This window comes from Pristiophorus japonicus, chromosome 8 (assembly GCF_044704955.1).
Source record: "Pristiophorus japonicus isolate sPriJap1 chromosome 8, sPriJap1.hap1, whole genome shotgun sequence".
Classification (NCBI taxonomy): Eukaryota; Metazoa; Chordata; class Chondrichthyes; family Pristiophoridae; genus Pristiophorus; species Pristiophorus japonicus.
Genome location: NC_091984.1, coordinates 95030172 through 95052654, shown reverse-complemented (window position 1 = coordinate 95052654; position 22483 = coordinate 95030172). Strand labels below are relative to the sequence as shown.

General features: G+C 46.5%; 1 protein-coding gene across 2 annotated transcripts in view; it reads right to left on the bottom strand.

The window, feature by feature from the left end:
* The window catches only part of LOC139268637 (cytosolic phospholipase A2-like), a 246768-nt gene that overhangs the window by 28929 nt on the left and 195356 nt on the right, over positions 1-22483 (bottom strand). For both annotated transcript variants that reach the window (XM_070887120.1, XM_070887121.1), the window contains exons 12-14: positions 19824-19919; positions 6381-6449; positions 2081-2335 (exon numbers count right to left, since the gene is read on the bottom strand). In XM_070887120.1, coding sequence (XP_070743221.1) covers positions 2081-2335; positions 6381-6449; positions 19824-19919 — 420 coding nt within the window. The remainder of the gene's footprint in view (positions 1-2080; positions 2336-6380; positions 6450-19823; positions 19920-22483) is intronic.

Here is a 22483-nt window from a genome sequence, read left to right as displayed (position 1 = left end):
CAGGGAAGGTATCTTTCAAACCATGCACAGATACCCTGGTTCTTACAACGTGACGTAGAAAGCTACAAACAGAGCAGTGGGTAAACCAGCTTCCCTGCTCTATCCTGCTGTTGAGCAAACTTTCTTTATCTGCATCAACCTTGTCATCTTGTAATCCTTAAGCTACTCTGGTATTGTGTGAAACCTGTGTGAGTACCACCAGCTCCCAGAAGTGGGAGGTCTTCTGTAGTCAGCTGGAACCCCCAAATAGAACATTGCTAGGACTTACTAAAACCGGCTGGCAGGAATACCAGTTTTGAGTGGGTCTACCAGGCTGACAGTCTTCGAGAGAGTCGTGGTGACACAATCAAGTGCTTCATGCAATGTAAAAGCAGTTTTAAACAACCTACCCCATGGCCAGTGAATCCATATAGGGTAGTACGAATCTACAACACTCTTCCCCCCAAAATCTGTTGAGGCTAGGTAAATTAAAAATACTAAAACTGAGATTGATAGATTTTTGTTAGACAAGGGTATTAAGAGTTATGGAACCAAGATGGGTAGATGGAGTTAAGATACAGATCAGCCATGATCTAATTGAATGGTAGAACAGGCTCGAGAGGCTGAATGGCCTACTCCTGTTCCTACATTTGTTCCAAATACCCAAGGAACATTCCTCTATCACGGCACGCACACCATTCCATTTTTACCAGTTCAACTTTATTACAGAGAGAAAAGTTCAGAAAATATTTAACAGATTAGAACAGGAAACAAGAAACATGTGCACACAGTGTTGAGATGGCCACTAACAAACATGAAACAATAAGTAAAACCCGATGGGTGTGATCATCATCAGAGGAATGCTCATCAACAATAAACATGCTGATTTTGGGGTTAAATATGATTAAAACAGAAAAGTACTGCTTGAAAGATGAATTCCAATATTAGAGCTGACCACCTTAAAATCCAGAAATGTGATTGTCTGTATACTGCAGTCATGGGGTGATCCCCACAGCTGCTATGTGTGTGTGGTGCAGGGAGCTCCTCACTCTATCCCCACAGGGATGCATGCTGTTACAGGGCACACTTCAATCATTTGCAGACACCTGAACGACGAACAATGAGGAAGGAAGAATTGAAGATACAGCTAATGATGCACATCAGCTCCCTTTCACAATATACTTTGTGAACACATTTTTAACCATTTATTATTTACTCAGATTGAAAACATACGGTTTTACTTTTAACCCAAAGAAAGCATACATATGTTGCCAGTTGACTTAACTGGATTTTTAAAAACTGGAATTCAGAACAAAAGCCTTGAAAATCAGCAGGCCAATGAATCAAGATCTGGCAGTCAACACGAACCAAGTAACAACTGAGCCCCATTCATTGGGTTAACTTTGGAGTGTCGCACCAAAGATTGAACATCCTGTTTCCTAAGGAACAGTAAATTTTGGAGTGGACAAAGGTGACTTTGAAATATAAATCTAAACTGCGATGAGAAGCATACAAACTTAACTTGTTTTCACCTTTAGAGAGAAAATTCAGAATGGATGCATTGCAGGTCTTTAAAATGAAGAGCAGGGATTGTTTAAGTGTAACCAGATTATTTAACATTAGCTGGGATCACAGTACTGCCAGTCATCAAGACCTAGCATTATAAGAAGAATCAGAAATTTGCAGGAAAAACATTTGAGATCCTTGGATTGTCAAGTGACAAAATTCACAGCCACGTTCCCTCTTTACAGTTTCTAGATAAGCAGCCATTTGTGAAGTACGTTATAGCCTGTGATTTTTTTCATGCACTCTCTTATTTTCGAGTTGTATTAATTCCCCCAAAATTTGCTCATGTTTGAGAACAGTGTGCTGCGGATCTGGTGGCCTGTGAGCCACAGGGATGGACAAAAACAAATGACTCCAGAAATGGTAAGGGAGATGGAGAGAGAATGGGTGAAGAGAAAGAGAAAATAAAAGAGATGGGTAGAGAGCCAGGCACTTCTGACTTCCACAGTGTTGGGAGGGTATTATTGATAGTGGCAGGATTTGTCGCTAAACACAAGCCTGTCTGTCCACAGAAACCCCCGGTGTTATCACTAACCTGTGACTGCAGCATCTATTTCATCGTCTTCCAACAAATCTTGTGGCACGAGGTCACAGAGAGGGGAGATCGGGAATGAGGTATTCAGGTTGAGACCCAGCATAAAGTTATGCACCTTGCCGGCACGGCCTTCGCGGGTGTTAAAAAGTGCAGTGTCACTGAACAGGGCCTTTAACATCCTCTGTACCCAGCTGTCTTGGTTATTTCTCTGGCTCTCCTCTTCTGCATCAGCTGCTTCACTGCCAAGCCGGTCCTCTGTCACAAGGAAAGCAAATCGCCATTGAATATCTTCACTGCAAACTGGACTTTAGTAAATTTCATCATCTATTTATCGAGGCGCATTCATTACTCTATCGCTTCACACAACACTCAGGGCTAGATATTCCCATGCCTGTCGTTTTTTGATAAATAACGTAATTTTTATGAAGAAATAATAATAAAAATGTCACCATTTTTTAACGGGGTAAATTTGGCCACAAAATATGCCTGTCGTTAAAAAATGGCGTTGCACGTGGATTCACGGTGGAAACCTCAATCTCACCAACTTTAGCCCGAGGCCTATCAACGGCAAAATTCATCATCATAGGCAGTCCCTCGAAATCGAGGAAGACTTGCTTCCACTCTAAAAGTGAGTTCTCAGGTGGCTTCACAGTCCACATGGGAATTACAGTCTCTGTCACAGGTGGGGCAGACAGTGGTTGAAGGAAAGGGTGGGTGGGACTGGCCCTGGAAGGGGAGAAAACACACCCCAAAAAAATTGCAAAAAACAAAAAAATCAAAAATCATAAAACATTTACAAGATCCTTAGTCACTGCAAAATAATTAAAAATGAAAACTTTAACTTACCTTTTTTGTAGGTCTTCCTACTTACCAACGTTTCTGAGGCTGCAACTTCTGCTTTTCTCATGCATTTTTTTTTTCCACCCGAGAACGGATTCACGGAATGGCCAAATTTAGGCGGTGCGTTTTTTTTTCACGTTGCACCTTGGCAATCTGCTTTTCGCCGATATTTCGAAACCGCCATTCTTAGCCTTGACTCTGCTTGATTGAATTATGCTTTACCAAATGTCCTGCTACTGCTTCCTTAATAATGGACTCCAGCATTTTCCCAACAACAGATGTTAGGCTAACTGGTCTATAGTTTCCTGCTTTCTGTCTGCTTCCTTTTTTAAATAGGGGCGTTACATTTGCAGTTTTCCAGTCCACTGGGACCTCCCCAGAATCCAGGGAATTTTGGTAGATTACAACCAATGCATCCACTATCTCTGCAGCCACTTCTTTTAAGACCCTAGGATGCAGGCCATCAGGTCCAGGGGACTTGTCCATCTTTAGTCCCATTATTTTACCGAATACTACTTCTTTAGTGATAGTGATTGTATTAAGTTCCTCTCTCCCTATAGCCCCTTGATTGTCCACTATTGGGATGTTTTTAGTGTCTTCTACCGTGAAGACCGATACAAAATATTTGTTCAAAATCTATGCCATTTCCCTGTTCTCCATTGTTAATTCCTCAGCCTCATCCTCTAAGAGACCAACATTTACTTTAGTCACTCTTTTCCTTTTTATATACCTGTAGAAACTCTTACTATCTGTTTTCATATTTTGTGCTAGTTTGCTTTCATAATCTATCTTCCCTCTCTTTATTATTTTTTTAGCCGTTCTTTGCTGGCTTTTATATACAGAGGCACTAGTCTTGGTCACTTTGTACGCCCTTGTTTTCAATTTGATACCATCCCTTATGTCCTTAGTTAGCCACAGATGGTTATCCCTTCTCTTACAGTCTTTCCTTCTCATTGGAATATATTTTTGTTGAGAGTTATGAAATATCTCCTTAAATGTCTGCCACTGCTCATCAACCATCCCACACTTTAATCTATTTTCCCAGTCCACTTTAGCCACTCTGCCTTCATATCTTTGTAGTCTCCTTTGTTTAAGCGTTTACAGTACTTCATGGTGGGAGTCGATTTATGGCAGTGACTTCAGGATAATGAGTCATTTATCTGTATGTTAACTATTTGTATGTATCATCAATACTATCTATGCTCAGAGACATGGACCATGTACAGTAGACACCTCAACTGAGAAATATCACCAATGCTTCCTCCACAAGATCCTACAAATCCCCTGGGAAGACAGACACACCAACATCAGTGTCCTCGACCAGGCCAACATCCTCAGCATTGAAGCACTGACCACACTCGATCAGCTCCGCTGGGCAGGCCACATTGTCCGCATGCGAGACACGAGACTCCCAAAGCAGGTGCTCTCCTCGGAACTCTTTCATGGCAAATGAGCCAAAGATGGGCAGAGGAAACGTTACAAGGACATCCTCAAAGCCTCCCTGATAAAGTGCAACATCCCCACCAACACCTGGGAGTCCCTGGCCAAAGACCGCCCTAAGTAAAGGAAGTGCATCTGGGAGGGCGCTGAGCGCCTCGAATCTCATCGCCGAGTGCATGCAGAAAACAAGTGCAGGCAGCGGAAAGAACGTGCGGCAAACCTGTCCCACCCTCCCTTACCCTCAACAACTGTCTGTCCACCTGTGGCAGGGAGTGTGGCTCTCGTGTTGGACTGTTCAGCCACCTAAGGACTCGCTCTAAGAGTGGAAGCAAGTCTTCCTCGATTCTGAGGGACTGCCTATGATGATGATGCATGGAATCATAGATACAGCAGGAGCGGCGAGGTTGGGGCGAAGGAGCGGCGAGAGATTGTAATGGGATGTAATCGGGGCCCAGGAGAGGCGTGAATTCGGGGTCCAGAAGAGGCGAGGGCCCAGGGGCAGCACGGGCCAGCCCACACTGCGATGTGTGTGCGCATTAGGTCCATGCAGCAGAGCAGGTCTCCAGTCACCTTGGTTAATCCTTGCTACTGGACCAAGACCTAGCTCTGTCAAGCCTGTGTGGTGGCCGGTGTGCAACGGCCACCCCATGTTAAAAAAAAATCCATGCACAGGCATCTTCCACCCTTTGCGATGTAGTTCAGGACCTGGAATATTAGGTCCTTCATTGAAACACCTGTGAACTCATCATTTTTGGATTGGAAGCAAGTCATCCTCGTTTCGAGGGACTGCCCCTATGATGATGATGATGTTTAAGCTTAGGACACTGGTTTGAGATCCAACTTTCTCACCCTCCAACTGAATTTGAAATTCAACTCTGCTATGTTCACTCATTCCTAGAGGATCCTTTACTAGGAGATTGTTTATTAATCCTGTCTCATTACACAGTACCAGCTCTAAGATAGCCTGCTCCCTGGTTGGTTCCTCAATGTACTGTTAAAGTAAACTATCCCGGATACACTCTAGGAACTCTTCCTCAAGGCTACCCTGGCCAATTTGCTTTGTCCAATCAATATGAAGGTTAAAATCGCCCATGATTATTGCCGTTCCTTTTTTAAAAGCCTCCATTATTTATTGATTTATACTTTGTCCAACAGTGAAGCTACTGTTACGGGGCCTATAGACTATGCACACCAGCGACTTTTTCCCCTTATTATTCCTTATCTCCACCCAAACTGATTCAACACCTTGATCTTCTGAGCCAATATCGTTTTTCACTAACGCACTGATCTCATCCTTTATTAACAGAGCTACCCCACCTCCTTTTCCTTTGTGTCTGTCCTTCCAAATTGTCAAATACCCCTGAATATTTAGTCCCCAGTCTTGGTCACTTTGCAACCACGTCTCTGTAATGGCTATCAGATCATACCATTTGTATCTATTTCTGCCGTCAATTCATCTATTTTGTAACAAATGCTGCGTGCATTCAGATAAAGAGCTTTTAAATTTGTTTTATCCTACTTTGACCCCACTTCCTGATACACTTTTATGTTTATACATTCTGTCCCATCCTGTCATGCTCTGGTTTTCATTTCCCCCAATGCGACCCTGCTCTATTGCTGTCTCGTTATTCTTTGAATTTTTAAATTTCTGCTTAGCTGAACCCTCCCCCCCACTAATTAGTTTAAAGCCCCCTGAATAATCTTTGCTTACAATGATGCTGCACGCAACGGTCACGAGAAATCTTTCTCAACAATGAATACTGGAATTTCACCAGATTTGGACATTGATAATCAATCGGACAAGTGGCCAATTGCTGCTACCAGCAGAATGCAGGCAAGTATGGCTGGGGAGTGCTTTTTTCTGGTCCCTGATGAAACTGTATCCTCCCATTGTTTCTGCACCACAGAGGCACAGCCAAACCTTACAGGGTGAAAAGCACTGTGTTTGGTTTGGACGTGCCTTTTCCTTTAAAAACTAGCCAGATATGGCAGAGGGATCACTCTGCACTTTAACTCTTACCTTTGGGGTTGGATTCGTCATCACTGTCGGAGCTGTCATTTCCAATTAAATGCTTGGGCTGAATTTGTGCTGTAATATAACCAGAAAAGAAATCACATTCATCAATGGTTAAAAAAAACATCACAGTATCTGACAACATTCATCTGAATTATTTTATGCCAAGTGTCTGATCTCCCTGGGTCACACATCAATTGTGCTCAAGAACAAAAGCTCCAGGATTTTGCAATGTCAATCTGAGCTGAGGATGAATACATATATAACCCAGGGCTGATGCAACCTGTGGGAAGATCGCAACTCAGTGGAGTGAGGCAATGGGATCCTTTGTCTTGCTCTATGAATGTAGGTGGCCATTCAGCCCAAGTGAGCAGAAAACCCTCCACAATCAACCCATCGCTTCATCTTATTGTTCCTTAAATGATTTCAGGGTTTTCACCTCCAGCACTCAGCTCGGAATTCCAGTGCAAATGTTTGCTTAGAGAAGAACCTCCTGATATCTGCCCAAAAGTTACCTTTTACTAGTTTGAACCTGTCGAATTAACAATACCATTGACTATCTTATATAGCTCTATAAAATCATCTCTCAGCTGTCTGATCTCCAAGCTGAAAAAATAAAGTGTCTCCAGTCTGTCCTCATCACAGACCCCTGAAAGTTGGGATCAGCCTTGTGGGTCCTCTTTGTACTGCCTCCAGCAGTGGAATATCTCCCTTATTTCTCGGTGAACTCAAGGTACAGTCTGACCAGAGCACTGTACAGTTTGGCCACCATTTCCTCTCACTCGGCTATGTCATTTTACATTCTGTTGCCTTGTTGATTGTTACTCTGGATTGGTTGGACGTGTTGAGCATTGAGTTTAATAAGACTCTTGGCTCTCTTTCAACTTCATCAGTAACTATTTCAAATGATACTGACAGCTCTCAGTATCTCATCAAAGGGCTACTTTTCTTGTACAAGTGTCAACATACGATTCGACTGTGGAAGGAATCACAGCTAACACAATTCTGTCCCCAGTCAGCAAGGGGCAATGGATACTCATTGGGAGTGAGAACCCGCTTTGATTTTACTCCTTCCATGTCTATGGACAGTGAGACAACTGTTGCACCCTATGACCACCCTAGCTGAGATCAACTGATTCAGTGCAAACAAAGGATCAAACCTGGGACCTTTGCTCATCAGTCTTTAATATGTGTTAAAAATTTACGTTTGCAGTTCATCCTTTCAACATTTTGCATTATAAATTCCTTTGGCCACATTTATAAGGGAAATTGCTTATGTAAACTTGTCACACCCTTCCCCCGCACAATACAGTTGTTTTGTGTTAATGGTTGTATTCTGTAGCAAAGATAACAGCCCACTTCCCCCATCGTGCTCCATATTTATAAAAAGCTACTTTAAATCTAAATGACATTTCTGCTCTGCAAGATGCATGGTTTGCTCATACATTGACAGAAAATATCAGGATAAATTCACCAATTCTGCAACTCCAGCCAGGAGTCATGCTTGGGACTTGGGAGTGGCAGTGTCAGTAGGTCTGGGAGGTGCGATGAGAGGATTGCAGCACATGGGAGGATTAGGATGGTGTTGCCATCACACACTGAGCAGGATATAGGTAAGTTTTGGCTTTTCCTTTGTGTCTTTGCCCTCTTTTTTTCTTTCTTTATGCTTGTTTGTTTTCTGGCTCACATTAATGCCTCACACTGATGTTTGTCAGGTCTATGCTTCGTGCTTTCACTGTTTTTCCTGCATCTGGTCTTGGTTTTTAAATGTCTCCTGTAATCAATTCATGGCGCGAGTGAGAAGTTGATGTCGAGCGGCAGTGGCATTACATAAAAGCAAAAGTAGGCCAGATCTTACCAGAAGCGGCCACAGGCTGCACAAAGTCACTGGAACAGAAGTCAGCAGAAGCAGCTGTGGGCTGTACAATTCTGACTCAGCAGAAACGGCTGCAAGAGTGGGCAAAGGCAATAAAAGAACAGGAACGGCTAGAAAGAATTTCAAGCCAGTTGCCAGATTATCTCCGAGGACTGGGCGTCAGGTATATTTCTTGGGGTGTGGGTGGATCAGGACTGGCAGAAGCAGATTGGTGACAGGTGGTTGGGGAACCGGATTTCTGTCAGATGGCTGAGAGGTGAATTGTTTTTGACAGCAGGAGTACCAAAGGCACTTCTGGATTGCGAATGAAGCGTTTTAATTGTTAATTGTGTCTTAATTGTTAAAAACTGAGCAGAGGTTTGGTGACTGGTTCTTTAGATGGTGGGCAGCATGGCTGGGAAGACGAAAGCTGGGAGTCAGTCATGTCTAGATTGCTTCCTGGGATGAGAGGGTTGTCCTCTGATGAGAGCTTGTGTAGACTGGGCCTATACTCTCTGGAGTTTAGAGGAATGAGGTGATCTCATTGAAACATATAAGATTCTGAAGCGGTTTGACAGGGTAGATACTGAGAGATTGTTTCCCCTGGCTGGTGTGTCTAGAACTAGGGGCCACAGTCTCAGGACAAGGGGTAGGCCATTTAAGACAGAGATGAGGAGGAATTTCTTCACTCAAAGGGTTGTGAATCTTTGGCATTTTCTGCCCTAGAGGGCTGTGAATGCTGAGTCATTGAGTATATTCAAGGCTGAGATAGATAGATTTTGGGGGAATTTCTAGGGGAATCAAGGGACATGGAGATCGGGCGGGAAAGCGGAATTGAGGTCGATGATCTGCCATGATCTTATTGAATGATGGAGCAGGCTTGAGGGGCTGTATGGCCTACTCCTGCTCCTATTTCTTATGTTCTTATGTTCGAAGAATGAGCCAATCAGATTCAAGAAATTTGTCTACAAGAAATGTAGCTGCTAGAATAAATTAGACTATGATTAAGCGTGACGGAAATATTTGAGAAAGTGTGCTGCGTGCTATACAAAATCTAGGACAAAATTCCTTTAGGCCATCAACAGGAAATTCTATATCTAATATATAAAATATATTGAACAGAGCACATTATAAAAGAGCCAACTCATTTGAGGGGATACGATGAACAAGAGTAAAGCTTCAGTGGTTTTGTCCATCATCTGAAGCCTGGAATGAGATCACAGCATTGGTGCTCATTACGCCCTGAAGCATTTGTGACCCCAACCTGTTCTCCCTTCAGCTTGGATATTGGTAGACGTTCTGTTCCATGTGCCCAGCTGTGGGACACCAACAGAGCTGGGATTCAGAGGCTAGATTGTCAATATGAAAACGTTATTGGAAAAGGCAGATATTTCTGTCTTGTAGATCCCGTTAGATCACTGGCCAGTGTGCAACTGAGCCTTGCAGGTCCCAGGTTTGATCCCTGGTCTACAATAGGTTAGTTGATTTCAGCGGCAACAACAGCAGTGCCCTGGGCTGGGGGGAGGCCAGCCAGGGTCCATGTTCCTGGTTGCAATCCTGCTGGAAAGTGGACAATGTATGAAGGTCAGTTGAAGGCAGGGTGTGATAATTTCCATAGTTGAATAGCCTGGGGTCACACATTAAGAATGGTCACTTGGCTGAGACACTGACAGACAGCCAGTGCCTTTGAAATCTTACTCCAGCATGATTCGGTACCTTGAAGAAAAATGGGGGTTAAATGAGGAAAGACCCTTCTGGCTTGCAAGCAAGAAATTCCGATTACTACAATCTACCATGATGGCGCCAGTGAGAAACAAGACTGTTCAGCAATACCAAGAATTACAGCCTCAGATTGGACCCACAACATTGTTTCGGTTCTCAATGCATGACACACAAAACATCTCATTGAGATTGCTCAAAACTAGAGGGCTGCATTTGATCAGATATGGGCTGCACAAAGAATATGTTTGTAGCACAAGAATGCACCCTCATTTGAAGCATGTTACAAAGGAGACTCATATAATTCAGTGCTGCTAAAGCTTGTTTCATTTACATGGAAGTTACAGCAACATTTCACTCTGCTGAGAAACTGGCAGTTTGTATTAAAACAATCTAAAATCAAACCAACGTTGACTGAATAGATCAAATTCTGTTTCCATTCCATGGAAATTTTATTTGTGTTTTGGGGATCAAATTTTGGTGGATGGGGTCTAAGATCACAATGTTAAAAACAAAACTTAGAAAAAGGTCTTTGTTTTACTCCTTGAAAAGAAAATGGCTGCATCTCTGCTCTGCCATGCGAGACTATTCTCTTCATGTGACTCATGTGACTCTGGAACTGCAAAGCAGAACTCGGGATTCAAATTGGATAATTTAGCTAGCTGGGCACTACAGAGAGGAAAACAACAGGAGAGATGCCCTGGGTTGGAATACGGTTAGTTGTAAAAGGCTTATATGCATGAGTTTGGGCTTAGCACTTAGTAGCACTGAGCCTACAGTATAAAACTACCACTAACCTGAGACTAAATTGGCAATCTCACTCAAGGAGGTCACAGGATGTCCATTGTGGCAAATGGAAAAAAAAAAACTTGCACTAGTGCAGTACAGGGCGTAGTTCTGAGGTTGGGGCTGAGGCACGTTCTTGGCAGATTAGAAGGGAGTTTTACTCTGTACCTAACCATGTATACCTGAACTGGGAGTGTTTGATGCTGGTGCCAGATGCTTGAAATGGGATGGTGCTGTTACCTTTGTCACATTATGACAAACAGAAATTCTGTGGCTTACTAAACCAACTAATAACAGGGCTTTTCAACTGAAATTCATGGAGTGACTGTTGCACATGGATATGATTCAGCTTGGCAAGCGGTTCGAAGACAGGCCAGTGCACACCAGTGGGAAGCAGCTTACGCAACACTTTACTAATCAAATAGTTGATCTCCATGATGTCAGAACACATCCAATGACAGCATTGAAGGCTGGAAGAAATGAGCAAACATCACAGAAGCTGCCAAGCTTTTTTCTCTCTCTGTAGGCCAAGTAGAAGCTGGTTCAGGTTTGGTGCATAAGCAATCATTTACACTGATGTTAAAATCAGATTTACATTGACCAAGCTTCCTGTTCAGTTAGATTGTTTCTCATGATTAGAGACTGCAACATTTTCTTTAGAGTCACACAGACTTCTCCAGCTTTCAACTGATTTTTTTCAGAATATATACAACTGTAGAATTCCAGGAGTGAATTTCACTGACGTTATTAAGTGAAACAGAACTGGCCTGTCCCTCCTCCTCTCATTCTCACCCCCTCCTTCATATCCTCACATATTTCAATGACGGGGTGAAGCTTCCTGTTTTACATTTCCTTCATGAATAACTTTCAATAGATTACAAATCCATTCCTTTGGTACCAAATTCACCTTGTTTCTGTCTCGAGGTGGATTCCACAAGAATGGTACAAATCTTCCATGAGTGCGGCAACCACAAAGCTGCACTTGCAGTGCAGTCATACTGTGAACATAGCTTACGCCAAGGTCCAAACAAGCTAGCAACCTTCAGGGTGCCATGACCCAAATGATAGACCCAACACAAGTATATCTGCTGCTCTTGGCACTTTATGTTCGGTGGCACACAGTGAAACTTCACCCCAAGGAGAGTCTTCATTGCTCTCGTGGCACGGAACTCCATGTTATTTCCAACATAGGGACACAGTGCTTTCCTTGGCCTCAGAGGCAACCTCGCAAGTTAAACAGCACGCTTCAGACTTCATTCAGCTTACATTTTCGTAGTGAAATATATCTTTTCAATGTTTAACACAGAAAACACTAATTTATAACATAGAAGTTGAGCTTTCAAACAGAAAAGAATGATGACTCCAAAGTAGGAGATTCGGCCAAAATTTGGCTTGTGTTTGGAATGGCCACGTTTGCCTGGACTTCAGAGACCCTTTATATACTGGCAGAAGTGACATCTACACCTCCCAGTGTGGCCAACACATTTCTTTCTCCATTTCCCACAGGACAGGTTCAAAATGTTATTAAAAAAAAGGCTAATAAAATGTTGACCATCACTAAAATCATCATCACTAAAACAGATCATCTGGTCATTATCACATTGTTGGTTGTGGGAGCTTGCTGTGCGCAAATTGGATATCACATCAATGACGACACTCCAAAAGTACTTCATTGGTTGTAAAGCATTTTGGGACGCCCGGAGGTCGTCAAAGGCACTATATAAATGCAAGCCCTTTTTTTTCCTCTCAAGGGGTTTGAAATTCCTCAGTGAGGAAGTGATGCTTCAGGTATACAGAGCCTTGGTCAGACCCCATCTGGAGTACTGCATTCAGTTTTGGGCACCGAACCTCAGGAAATATGTATTGGCTTTGGAGGGGATACACTAGATTCACCAGAATGATACCAGGGTTTAAAGGGTTAAACTTTGAGGACAGACTGCATAAACTTAGGTTTGTATCCCTTGAGTTTAGAAGGTTGAGAGGTGATCTAATTGAGATGTTTAAAATGATAAAGGGATTTGACAGGACAGCTACAGAGAAATTATTTCCTCTACTGGGGGAATCCAGAACAAGAGGGAATAATCTTAAAATTAGAGCTGGACTATTTAGGAGTGAAATCAGGAAGTATTTGTTCACATAGAGTAGAAATCTAGAACTCTCGCCCCCAAAAGGCTATGGATGCTGGATCAATTGAGATTCTCAACAGAGAGATATTGGGCTCAATTTTCCCCAGTGATTTGCGCCTTTTTTTGGAGCAGGCTGCTTTTTCTGGCCTAACTTAAAAATCCACAGTTTCCCCAATCAATTTGCACCAGCGCAACTCATTTAGTTACAAATTTTTTTAGGTATGTTTTTTTTTCATCCAAAGGGGGCGTAACCAGCCATCTACGCCAATTCTGGCCATTTAGGAAACTTTGGCTAGTATTAGTTACTCCATTTTGCTTAGGTCAGCGTATGTGGCCTCGCCAGAAAACCTAGGCAGAGAATTAAAGAAATCGGCGCAGGTAAATAAATTGGAGGCGGCCCTTCGGCCTGGGCTAGGGGCGGGGAGCAGAGCAGACCAGGAGGGCACTCGGGGCCAGGGTCGGCGGGGGAGGGAGCGGACGGACCGGCAAGCCCTTTGGCCTGGGCTAGGAGCGGGGAGCATAGCAGACCGAGAGCAAACAGAAGAAATCTTCCCCTAAACCACCATGTCTGTATAAACAGGCACAAACTGGTTGCCACATGAGCTATTTTAGTACATTTGTTTTCTATACAATTGTACAAGACTTGCAATATCTCTTCCCCCCCCCTGCACCCACACACACAACTGGCTCTTTAAAAATGGCCGATTGCCAACTCGGAGTTGTACTGAGCATGCGCGTCCATTGCAGCGACGTCAAAAACGTAAGTTTTTTTCCCTGCGCATGTGCAGAAGAGGGAGATCATTATCATCATAGACAGTCCCTCGGAATCGAGGAAGACTTGCTTCCACTCCTGAAGTGAGTTCTTAGGTAGCTGAACAGTCCAATACGAGAGCCACAGACTCTGTCACAGGTGGGACAGATAGTCGTTGAGGGAAGGGGTGGGTGGGACAGGTTTGCCGCATACTCTTTCCGCTGCCTGCGCTTGATTTCTGCATGCTCTCTGCGTTGAGACTCGAGGTGCTCAGCGCCTTCCCAGATGCACTTCCTCCAATTAAGGTTGTCTTGGGCCAGGGACTCCCAGGTGTCAGTGGGAATGTTGCACTTTATCAGGGAAGCACTGAGGGTGTCCTTGTAACCTTTCCGCTGCTCGTTTGCTGTGAAGGAGTTCCGAGTAGAGCATTTGCTTTGGGAGTCTCATGTTTGGCATGCGAACTATGCGGCCTGCCCAGCGGAGCTGAAGAGTGTGGTCAGTGCTTCAATGCTGGGGATGTCAGCCTGGACGAGGGCGCTGATGTTGGTGCGTCTGTCCTCCCAGGGGATTTACAGGATCTTGCGGAGACATCGTTGGTGATATTTTTCCAGCAACTTGAGGTGTCTACTGTACATGGTCTGTGTCTCTAAGCCATACAGGAGGGCGGGTATTACTACAGCCCTGTCGACCATGAGCTTGGTGGCAGTTTTGAGGGCCTGGTCTTCAAACACTCTTTTCCTCAGGCGGCCGAAGGCTGCACTGGCACACTGGAGGCGGCGTTGGATCTCATCGTCGATGCCTGCTCTTGTTGATAGGAGGCTCCCGAGATATGGGAAGTGGTCCACGGTGTCCAGGGTTGCGCCGTGGATCTTGATGACTGGGGAACAGTGCTGTGCGGTGAGGACAGGCTGGTGGCCGACCTTTGTCTTATGGATGTTTAGCATAAGGCCCATGCTTTCATATGCCTCAGTAAATACGTCGACTATGTCCCGGAGTTCAGCCTCTGTATGCACAGACGCAGGCTCCTTCAGCGATGACTGGAGCTCTCCTTCCCCACTGGTGACCTGGCCTCCAACACGTGGTGAGTACCATGGCTGTGACCCCCCCACCCTGAACCCCGGTGGGCCACTGACCCCCCCAAAGCCTGTCCCCAAACAGGCCTCGGACCACCTACCACAGAGGGAGAATGGAGCTGCCAACTGATTCATAGCTGCTAATGTAGTCAGAGGCTGATCTAACAACCGTGTAGTTAGGCATTGCTACACTACAGGCACTGTAAAGTGAGATACGTTAGCTGACCAGAGCTGGACTGTCGGTTCTTGTATAGGTTTCTGGCCAGCAGCTCTCTACTTGTATGTTTTCATCAGTGGCCGGATGTTTTTCATGACTCTGCTAATGAAGCATCGGGAGCAGGATGGCTAGTGGGCTCCAATAAGGGAAACAGTTACAGCAGCATGGGGAAGGAAAGAGCGACAGAAACATGGCTAGTGGGGAGCAAAATAGTGACTGCAACACGACTGAAGGGATACGGAGAAACTTTTAAATAAAATGTCGTACTAGCATGGGATCTTGTGCTAACAAGTCAGACACAAAAGAACTCAGGGCCGAAATGGAACCCCACCCCATCTTTGAAGTTTTTCTCCACCCCAATCCATGGGATGGAGAGCCCAGCAAAATTCAGCACACGGAAGTTTTTTTCCAAGCAGGGCGGTGTTCCGGGTGATGTTCCGGATGGATGCGGGGCGGTGTTCTGGGCCGGTGTTCCAGGCGGTATTCTGGGTGGGTGAGGGTGGTGTTCCGGGCCAGTGTGGGGCACTGTTCCGGGCCGGTGTGGGGCAGTGTTCCGGGCCGGTGTGGGGCAGTGTTCCGGGCCGGTGTGGGGCACTGTTGCGGGCCGGTGTGGGGCAGTGTTCCGGGCCGGTGTGGGGCAGTGTTCCGGGCCGGTGTGGGGCAGTGTTCCGGGCCGGTGTGGGGCAGTGTTCCGGGCCGGTGTGGGGCAGTGTTCCGGGCCGGTGTGGGGCAGTGTTCCGGGCCGGTGTGGGGCAGTGTTCCGGGCCGGTGTTCCAGGTGGTGTTCTGGGCGGGTGAGAGCAGTGTTCCATCACGGTGCGGGGCGGTGTTCCGGGCCGGTGCGGGGCGGTGTTCCGGTCCGGTTTTCCGGTCTGGTGTTCCGGGTCGGTGTTCCGTGCGGGTGAGGGCGGTGTTCCGGGCCGGTGCGGGGCGGTGTTCCGTGCGGGTGAGGGCAATGTTCCGTGCGGGTGAGGGCGGTGTTCCGGGCTGGTGCGAGGCGGTGTTCCGGGCTGGTGCGGGGCGGTGTTCCGGGCTGGTGCGGGGCGGTGTTTCGGGCTGGTGCGGGGCGGTGTTCCGGGCTGGTGCGGGGCGGTGTTCTGGGCTGGTGCGGGGCGGTGTTCCGGGCTGGTGCGGGGCGGTGTTCTGGGCTGGTGCGGGGCGGTGTTCTGGGCTGGTGCGAGGCGGTGTTCCGGGCTGGTGCGGGGCGGTGTTCCGGGCTGGTGCGAGGCGGTGTTCCGGGCTGGTGCGGGGCGGTGTTCTGGGCTGGTGCGGGGCGGTGTTCTGGGCTGGTGCGGGGCGGTGTTCCGGGCTGGTGCGGGGCGGTGTTCTGGGCTGGTGCGGGGCGGTGTTCTGGGCTGGTGCGGGGCGGTGTTCTGGGCTGGTGCGGGGCGGTGTTCTGGGCTGGTGCGGGGCGGTGTTCCGGGCTGGTGTGGGGCGGTGTTCTGGGCTGGTGCGGGGCGGTGTTCCGGGCTGGTGCGGGGTGGTGTTCCGGGCTGGTGCGGGGTGGTGTTCCGGGCTGGTGCGGGGCGGTGTTCCGGGCTGGTGCGGGGTGGTGTTCCGGGCTGGTGCGGGGTGGTGTTCCGGGCTGGTGCGGGGTGGTGTTCCGGGCTGGTGCGGGGTGGTGTTCCGGGCTGGTGCGGGGTGGTGTTCCGGGCTGGTGCGGGGCGGTGTTCCGGGCTGGTGCGGGGCGGTGTTCCGGGCTGGTGCGGGGTGGTGTTCCGGGCTGGTGCGGGGTGGTGTTCCGGGCTGGTGCGGGGCGGTGTTCCGGGCTGGTGCGGGGTGGTGTTCTGGGCTGGTGCGGGGCGGTGTTCCGGGCTGGTGCGGGGTGGTGTTCCGGGTCCGTGCGGGGCGGTGTTCCGTGCGGGTGAGGGCGGTGTTCCGTGCGGGTGAGGGCAATGTTCCGTGCGGGTGAGGGCGGTGTTTCGGGCTGGTGCGGGGCGGTGTTCTGGGCTGGTGCGGGGCGGTGTTCTGGGCTGGTGCGGGGCGGTGTTCTGGGCTGGTGCGGGGTGGTGTTCCGGGTCAGTGCGGGGCGGTGTTCCGTGCGGGTGAGGGCGGTGTTCCGTGCGGGTGAGGGCGGTATTCCGTGCGGGGGTGGGGTGGAAGTGGCCTTCGGTCGGGTCGGCTGCCCCCCCCGCCCCCCCGCAGTCATCAGCACCGCGCTGATGGCGTTAAAGCGATGCAGACGTGCTGCATCACGCTGACACCTCACAACGCCCCTCCCCTTCAGTTAAGGGGCGAGCCGCTATGAACTCTGCATATTTTAAAGTTAGGTCCACTGGTCCACCAGGGAGGGTTTCGGCTGGGCCAGCGGCCTGGCACCCAAGAGGAGGTGCTGGGCTGCCTGTTGGGGGCCCGGCCAAACCTGTGGGTATCACTGTTGGGCCGACCTAACCGTCGGCCGACAAATAAAATAACATGGTGTGCGCCGTAGTGCATCAGCCCCTTTAAGGGCAGACGAGCTGCCAGGCACACACAGCTTCCCACAGGGGAAAGTTGTCAGTGGCACCGACTGGCGGTGGCATCGCTCCCACGGGGCAACTTCCCATGGGGGCCGGAAAGGGGGGTGCTGCCAGTCGGATCCCCGACCATGCCGATCCCTGCCACCCACCCCGCAACGATCCCCGACCATGCCACCCCCACGATTCCTGTTCTCCCAACGATCCCCGACCATGCCACCCCCACGATTCCTGTTCTCCCAATGATCCCCGATCGTGCCAATCGCTGCCCCCCCCACAACAATCCCTGACCATGTTGCCCCCGCAATCCCTCCCCCGAACTGACCCCTCACATCTGAGGCCTACCGGCCAACAGCCAGCCAGCCTCTCAATCTGTTTGGTTGCAGGTGGGAATCCCATTGAAACCCGGCCCCCCGGGTTTCCCACCTGCCTCAGAGGCCCCCCCCCCCCCGCCTCCAACGAGAAAATTCGGGCCAAAGAGTTGGAGTCCTGACAGATTTTTCTCCTCCTTATCCCTGGAGCACTAAAGATACTTTCTAGCACCCCTTTCACAACCCTTAGTTGATATCGGCTAACTCAACACAGCCTCGAGACAGAACCTGGGACCTTCGGAGAATGCGCGATTTAGTGTTATGCAGGGCTAGTCATTTACTCACTTTGAAATGATAAAAATCTCAATTTGTTACATTGTAAATGGAGGGGTGATAAAATTGCAGAAAGTTTCACCATTCAATTGGAATTTGAGATTTTAGGTATTTCCTCACTGAAGGTCCGTGTAATTTCATATCCTAAGCTAATAGAACTTTATTTCGCACACAGGAAACTCTCTATAAATTAATGTTATAAATTAACGAGTGCTTTCTGATGCAGATAAACAAAGTGCGTCACTGAGAGACTGGAAATGGCACAGTGCTTTGCACTGCATCGTCTACATAGCAAAGGTGTGTCCATTTCAAACACATTTCACTGTCTGTGAAGTAGTTAGGAAGTCCTGTTTTACAGGATCAATTGCTCCACAAATGAAAGGTCTTTCCATTTTACAACTTCCTGGAACACTAAAAACAACTAAATGAGTCAAAGCAACTGGCTGAAATTTATAGTCAGAAGTAGCGGTTCTACTTTTTAAGATGAGAAATTAGAGAACAGGTTTCCAACCGGGGCCCCCAGACTCCAGTGTGTCTGCAAAGTGATTCCAAGGAGTTCATGAGGTCATCAGATTCCCATTTGTCATCAGTATTTGTTTCCTTACTGGCAAATGACTGTCAGTCGCTTTATACTAAGGCCTGGATTTTACAGTAAGAATACAGTGAGGCTATCAGTGCTCACCGTTATTATGGAGTAAATCGGACAGCAACTTACGGCATCTGCACATGTGCAGCTAAAGACGGGAATCAGGAAGTTGCTGTCAGAGTTTCCCTGCTCCACCACAAGCTTCGTTACATTGGTACCTCGCCGAGAGACTCAGCAGTCAAACACATGAAGGACGTGAAGTTGCGGTACTTACCCACTAGATACCCACTAAACACGTCAGAAATGCTTAGGGTTTGTGCATTCAGGTGTAAGTGAATTTTAAACAACGTGATAAATCTTAATTACTCACAAACAACTTCTCTTGCACTGAAAATTTACTTTTACAAGAGGGCAGTCTCATTCCTTCAGATTTTAATTATTGTTGGAGATTTAAAAAAGATTAAATAATTTTTTCTTTTACTTTTTCTTTTTCTTTCTGTCTCTTTTATCTCTCTGTCATAATGCCATCTTCCTTTCCCTCACTTTATTTTGTTTTCTGTACATGATTTTACGTTGAATTAAATATTCTTATACTTCCTGGTTTAGACTCTGCACGTCTCAGTAAGGATTCTTCAACCTGATTGGCTGAAGAGAGACGCTATTGCTTACCCTGCTCGCACACAATACAGTTCCCCTGTAGAGGGCGACGTGCTGAAATGGCTCTCTAATTACTGTATGTTGCCACACAAAAACCCACAAAAAGTCTGTGGGCAGCTGTAAGCGTAATTAACGGCAAGTGCCATTCCTTTGCTACTGACCGCAAAATCCAGGCCTAAATATTTTCTGCAATGAGAGCATGGTTTCCCTTTGGTTACTATCTTTCTAAATTTAGGCAAAGGGCTCTCGATAGTTTGTCGGTATGTTCAAGAGGTCCCTGGGAATTAATATTTGCAGGGGGCTCCCAGAAGTGCGTCAGTATTTATAGAAGGAGTCCTTGGAAATGTAACATTATGTGCAGGGATCTCGGAAGTGTATAGTATTTGCAAGGTGGTTCCAGGAGTGTATCTGTATTTTCAGCGAGTTCCTGGGACTGCAGCAGTATTTGCTGGGGGTGCCTAGGAGTGTGCCAGGATTTAGAGGGGAAGTCCACAGAGAACAGTCTGAAAACCAGTACAAAAGAGTGATTTGATGGCTTATATTGATAGTAATGATTGAATAACATGTAAAGGTACAGTACCTAGCTCTTCCTCCATGGTGGTGGTGCCTTGGTTGCTGGAACTGGTAACTCCAAGTACTCGGTTGAATAATATGGAAAATGCACTGCCCCAAACGCCTAACAATGAAAGAGAGAAAACATCAAAATGATCCTGAATTCACTGAAAACAATTAATACATTTATCTGAAGAGACGTAGGCCCTGTTCCATATCAGAAACCAGGCCAGGCCATTTGGCTTAAGTGCATGTTATACAGCCCATAAGTTGTCAGATGAAGGGATCCCTTTCGTCTTATTCTTCTAAGATACAAACCTGACTGTAGTGCCATTACAATAGTTTATCAATGAGAAAGAAAGAAAGACCTGCATTTATATAGCTACTTTCTTTGCTGGCTTTTAAAAGCCAGCAAAGAACAGCTAAAAAAATAATAAAGAGAGGGAAGATAGATTATGAAAGCAAACTAGCACAAAATATAAAAACAGATAATAAGAGTTTCTACAGGTACATAAAAAGGAAAAGAGTGGCTAAAGTAAATATTGGTCCCTTAGAGGATGAGACTGGGGAATTAATAATGGGGAACAGAGAAATGGCAGAGATTTTGAACAAATATTTTGTATCGGTCTTCACGGTAGAAGACACTAAAAATATCCCAGTAGTGTATAATCAAGGGGCTAATATAGGGAAAGAGGAACTTAATGCAATCACTATCACAAAAGAAGCAGTACTTGGTAAAATAATGGGACTAAAGGTGGACAAGTCCCCTGGACCTGATGGCTTGTATCCTAGTGTCTTAAAAGAAGTGGCTGCAGAGGTAGTGGATGCATTGGTTGTAATCTACCAAAATTCCCTGGATTCTGGTGAGGTCCCAGCAGATTGGAAAACCGCAAATGTAACGCCCCGATTTAAAAAACAAGGCAGACAGAAAGCAGGAAACTACAGACCAGTTAGCCTAACATCTGTTGTTGGGAAAATGCTGGAGTCCATTATTAAGGAAGCAGTAGCAGGACATTTGGAAAAGCATGATTCAATCAAGCAGAGTCAACATGGTTTTATGAAAGGGAAATCATGTTTGACAAATTTGCTGGAGTTCTTTGAGGATGTAACGAGCAGGATGGATACTGGGGAACCAGTAGATGTGGTGTATTTGGATTTCCAGAAGGCATTCAATAAGGTGCCACATAAAAGGTTACTGCACAAGATAAAAATTCACAGGGTTGGGGTAATATATTAGCATGGATAGAGGATCGGCTAACTAACAGAAAACAGAGAGTTGGGATAAATGGGTCATTTTCCGGTTAGCAAACAGTAACTAGTGGGGTGCCACAGGGATCGGTGCTGGGGCCTCAACTATTTACAATCTATATTAATGACTTGGATGAAGGGACCGAGTGTAATGTAGCCAAGTTTGCTGATGATACAAAGATGGGTGGGAAAGCAAATTGTGAGGAGGATACAAAAAATCTGTAAAGGGATAGAGACAGGCTAAGTGAGTGGGTAAAAATTTGGCAGATGAAGTATAATGTGGGAAAATGTGAGGTTATCCATTTTGGCAGAAAAAATAGAAAAGCAAATTATAATTTAAATGGAGAAAAATTGCAAAGTGTTGCAGTACAGAGGGACCTGGGGGTGCTTGTGCATGAAACACACAAAGTTAGTATGCAGGTACAGCAAGTAATCATGAAGGCAAATGGAATGTTGGCTTTTATTGCAAGGGGGATAGAGTATAAAAACAGAGAAGTCCTGCTACAACTGTACAACGTATTGGTGAGGCCACATCTGGAGTACTGCGTACAGTTTTGGTCTCCGTATTTAAGGAAGGATGTACTTGTATTGGTGGCTGTTCAGAGAAGGTTCACTAGGTTGATTATGAAGATAGGTTGAGTAGGTTGGGCCTATACTCATTGGAGTTCAGAAGAATGAGAGGTGATCTAATCAAAACATATAAGATAATGAGGGGGTTCAACAAGGTGGATGCAGAGAGGATATTTCCACTCATAGGGGAAACTAAAACTAGGGGGCATAGTCTCAGAATAAGGGGCCGCCCATTTAAAACTGAGATGAGGAGGAATTTCTTCTCTCAGAGGGTTGTAAATCTGTAGAATTCTCTGCCCCAGAGAGCTGTGGAGGCTGGGTCATTGAATATATTTAAGGCGGAGATCGACAGATTTTTGAGCGTTAAGGGAATAAAGGGTTATGGGGAGTGGGCAGGGAAGTGGAGCTGAGTCCATGATCAGATCTTCTTAAATGGCAGAGCAGGCTCGAGGGGTCAAATAGCCTACTCCTGCTCTTATTTCTTATGTTATGTTCACGACCACCGGATGTCTCAAAGCGCTTTATAGCCAATGAAGTGTAGTCACTGCTGTAATGTGGGAAACACAGCAGCCAACTTGCGCACAGCAAGCTCCCACAAACAGCAATATAATAATGATCAGATAATCTGTTTTTGTTATGTTGATTGAGGGATAAATATTGGCAGGACACTAGGGATAACACCCCTGCTCTTCTTTGAAATAGTGCCATGGGATCTTTTACATCTACTTGAGGGGGCAGACGGGACCTCGGTTTAACATCTCATCTGAAAGACTGCACCTCTGACAGTTCAGTACTCCCTTAGCATCGCACTGGAGTGTCAGCCTAGATTTTTGTGCTCAAGTCCCTGGAGTGGGACTTGAGCCCACAACC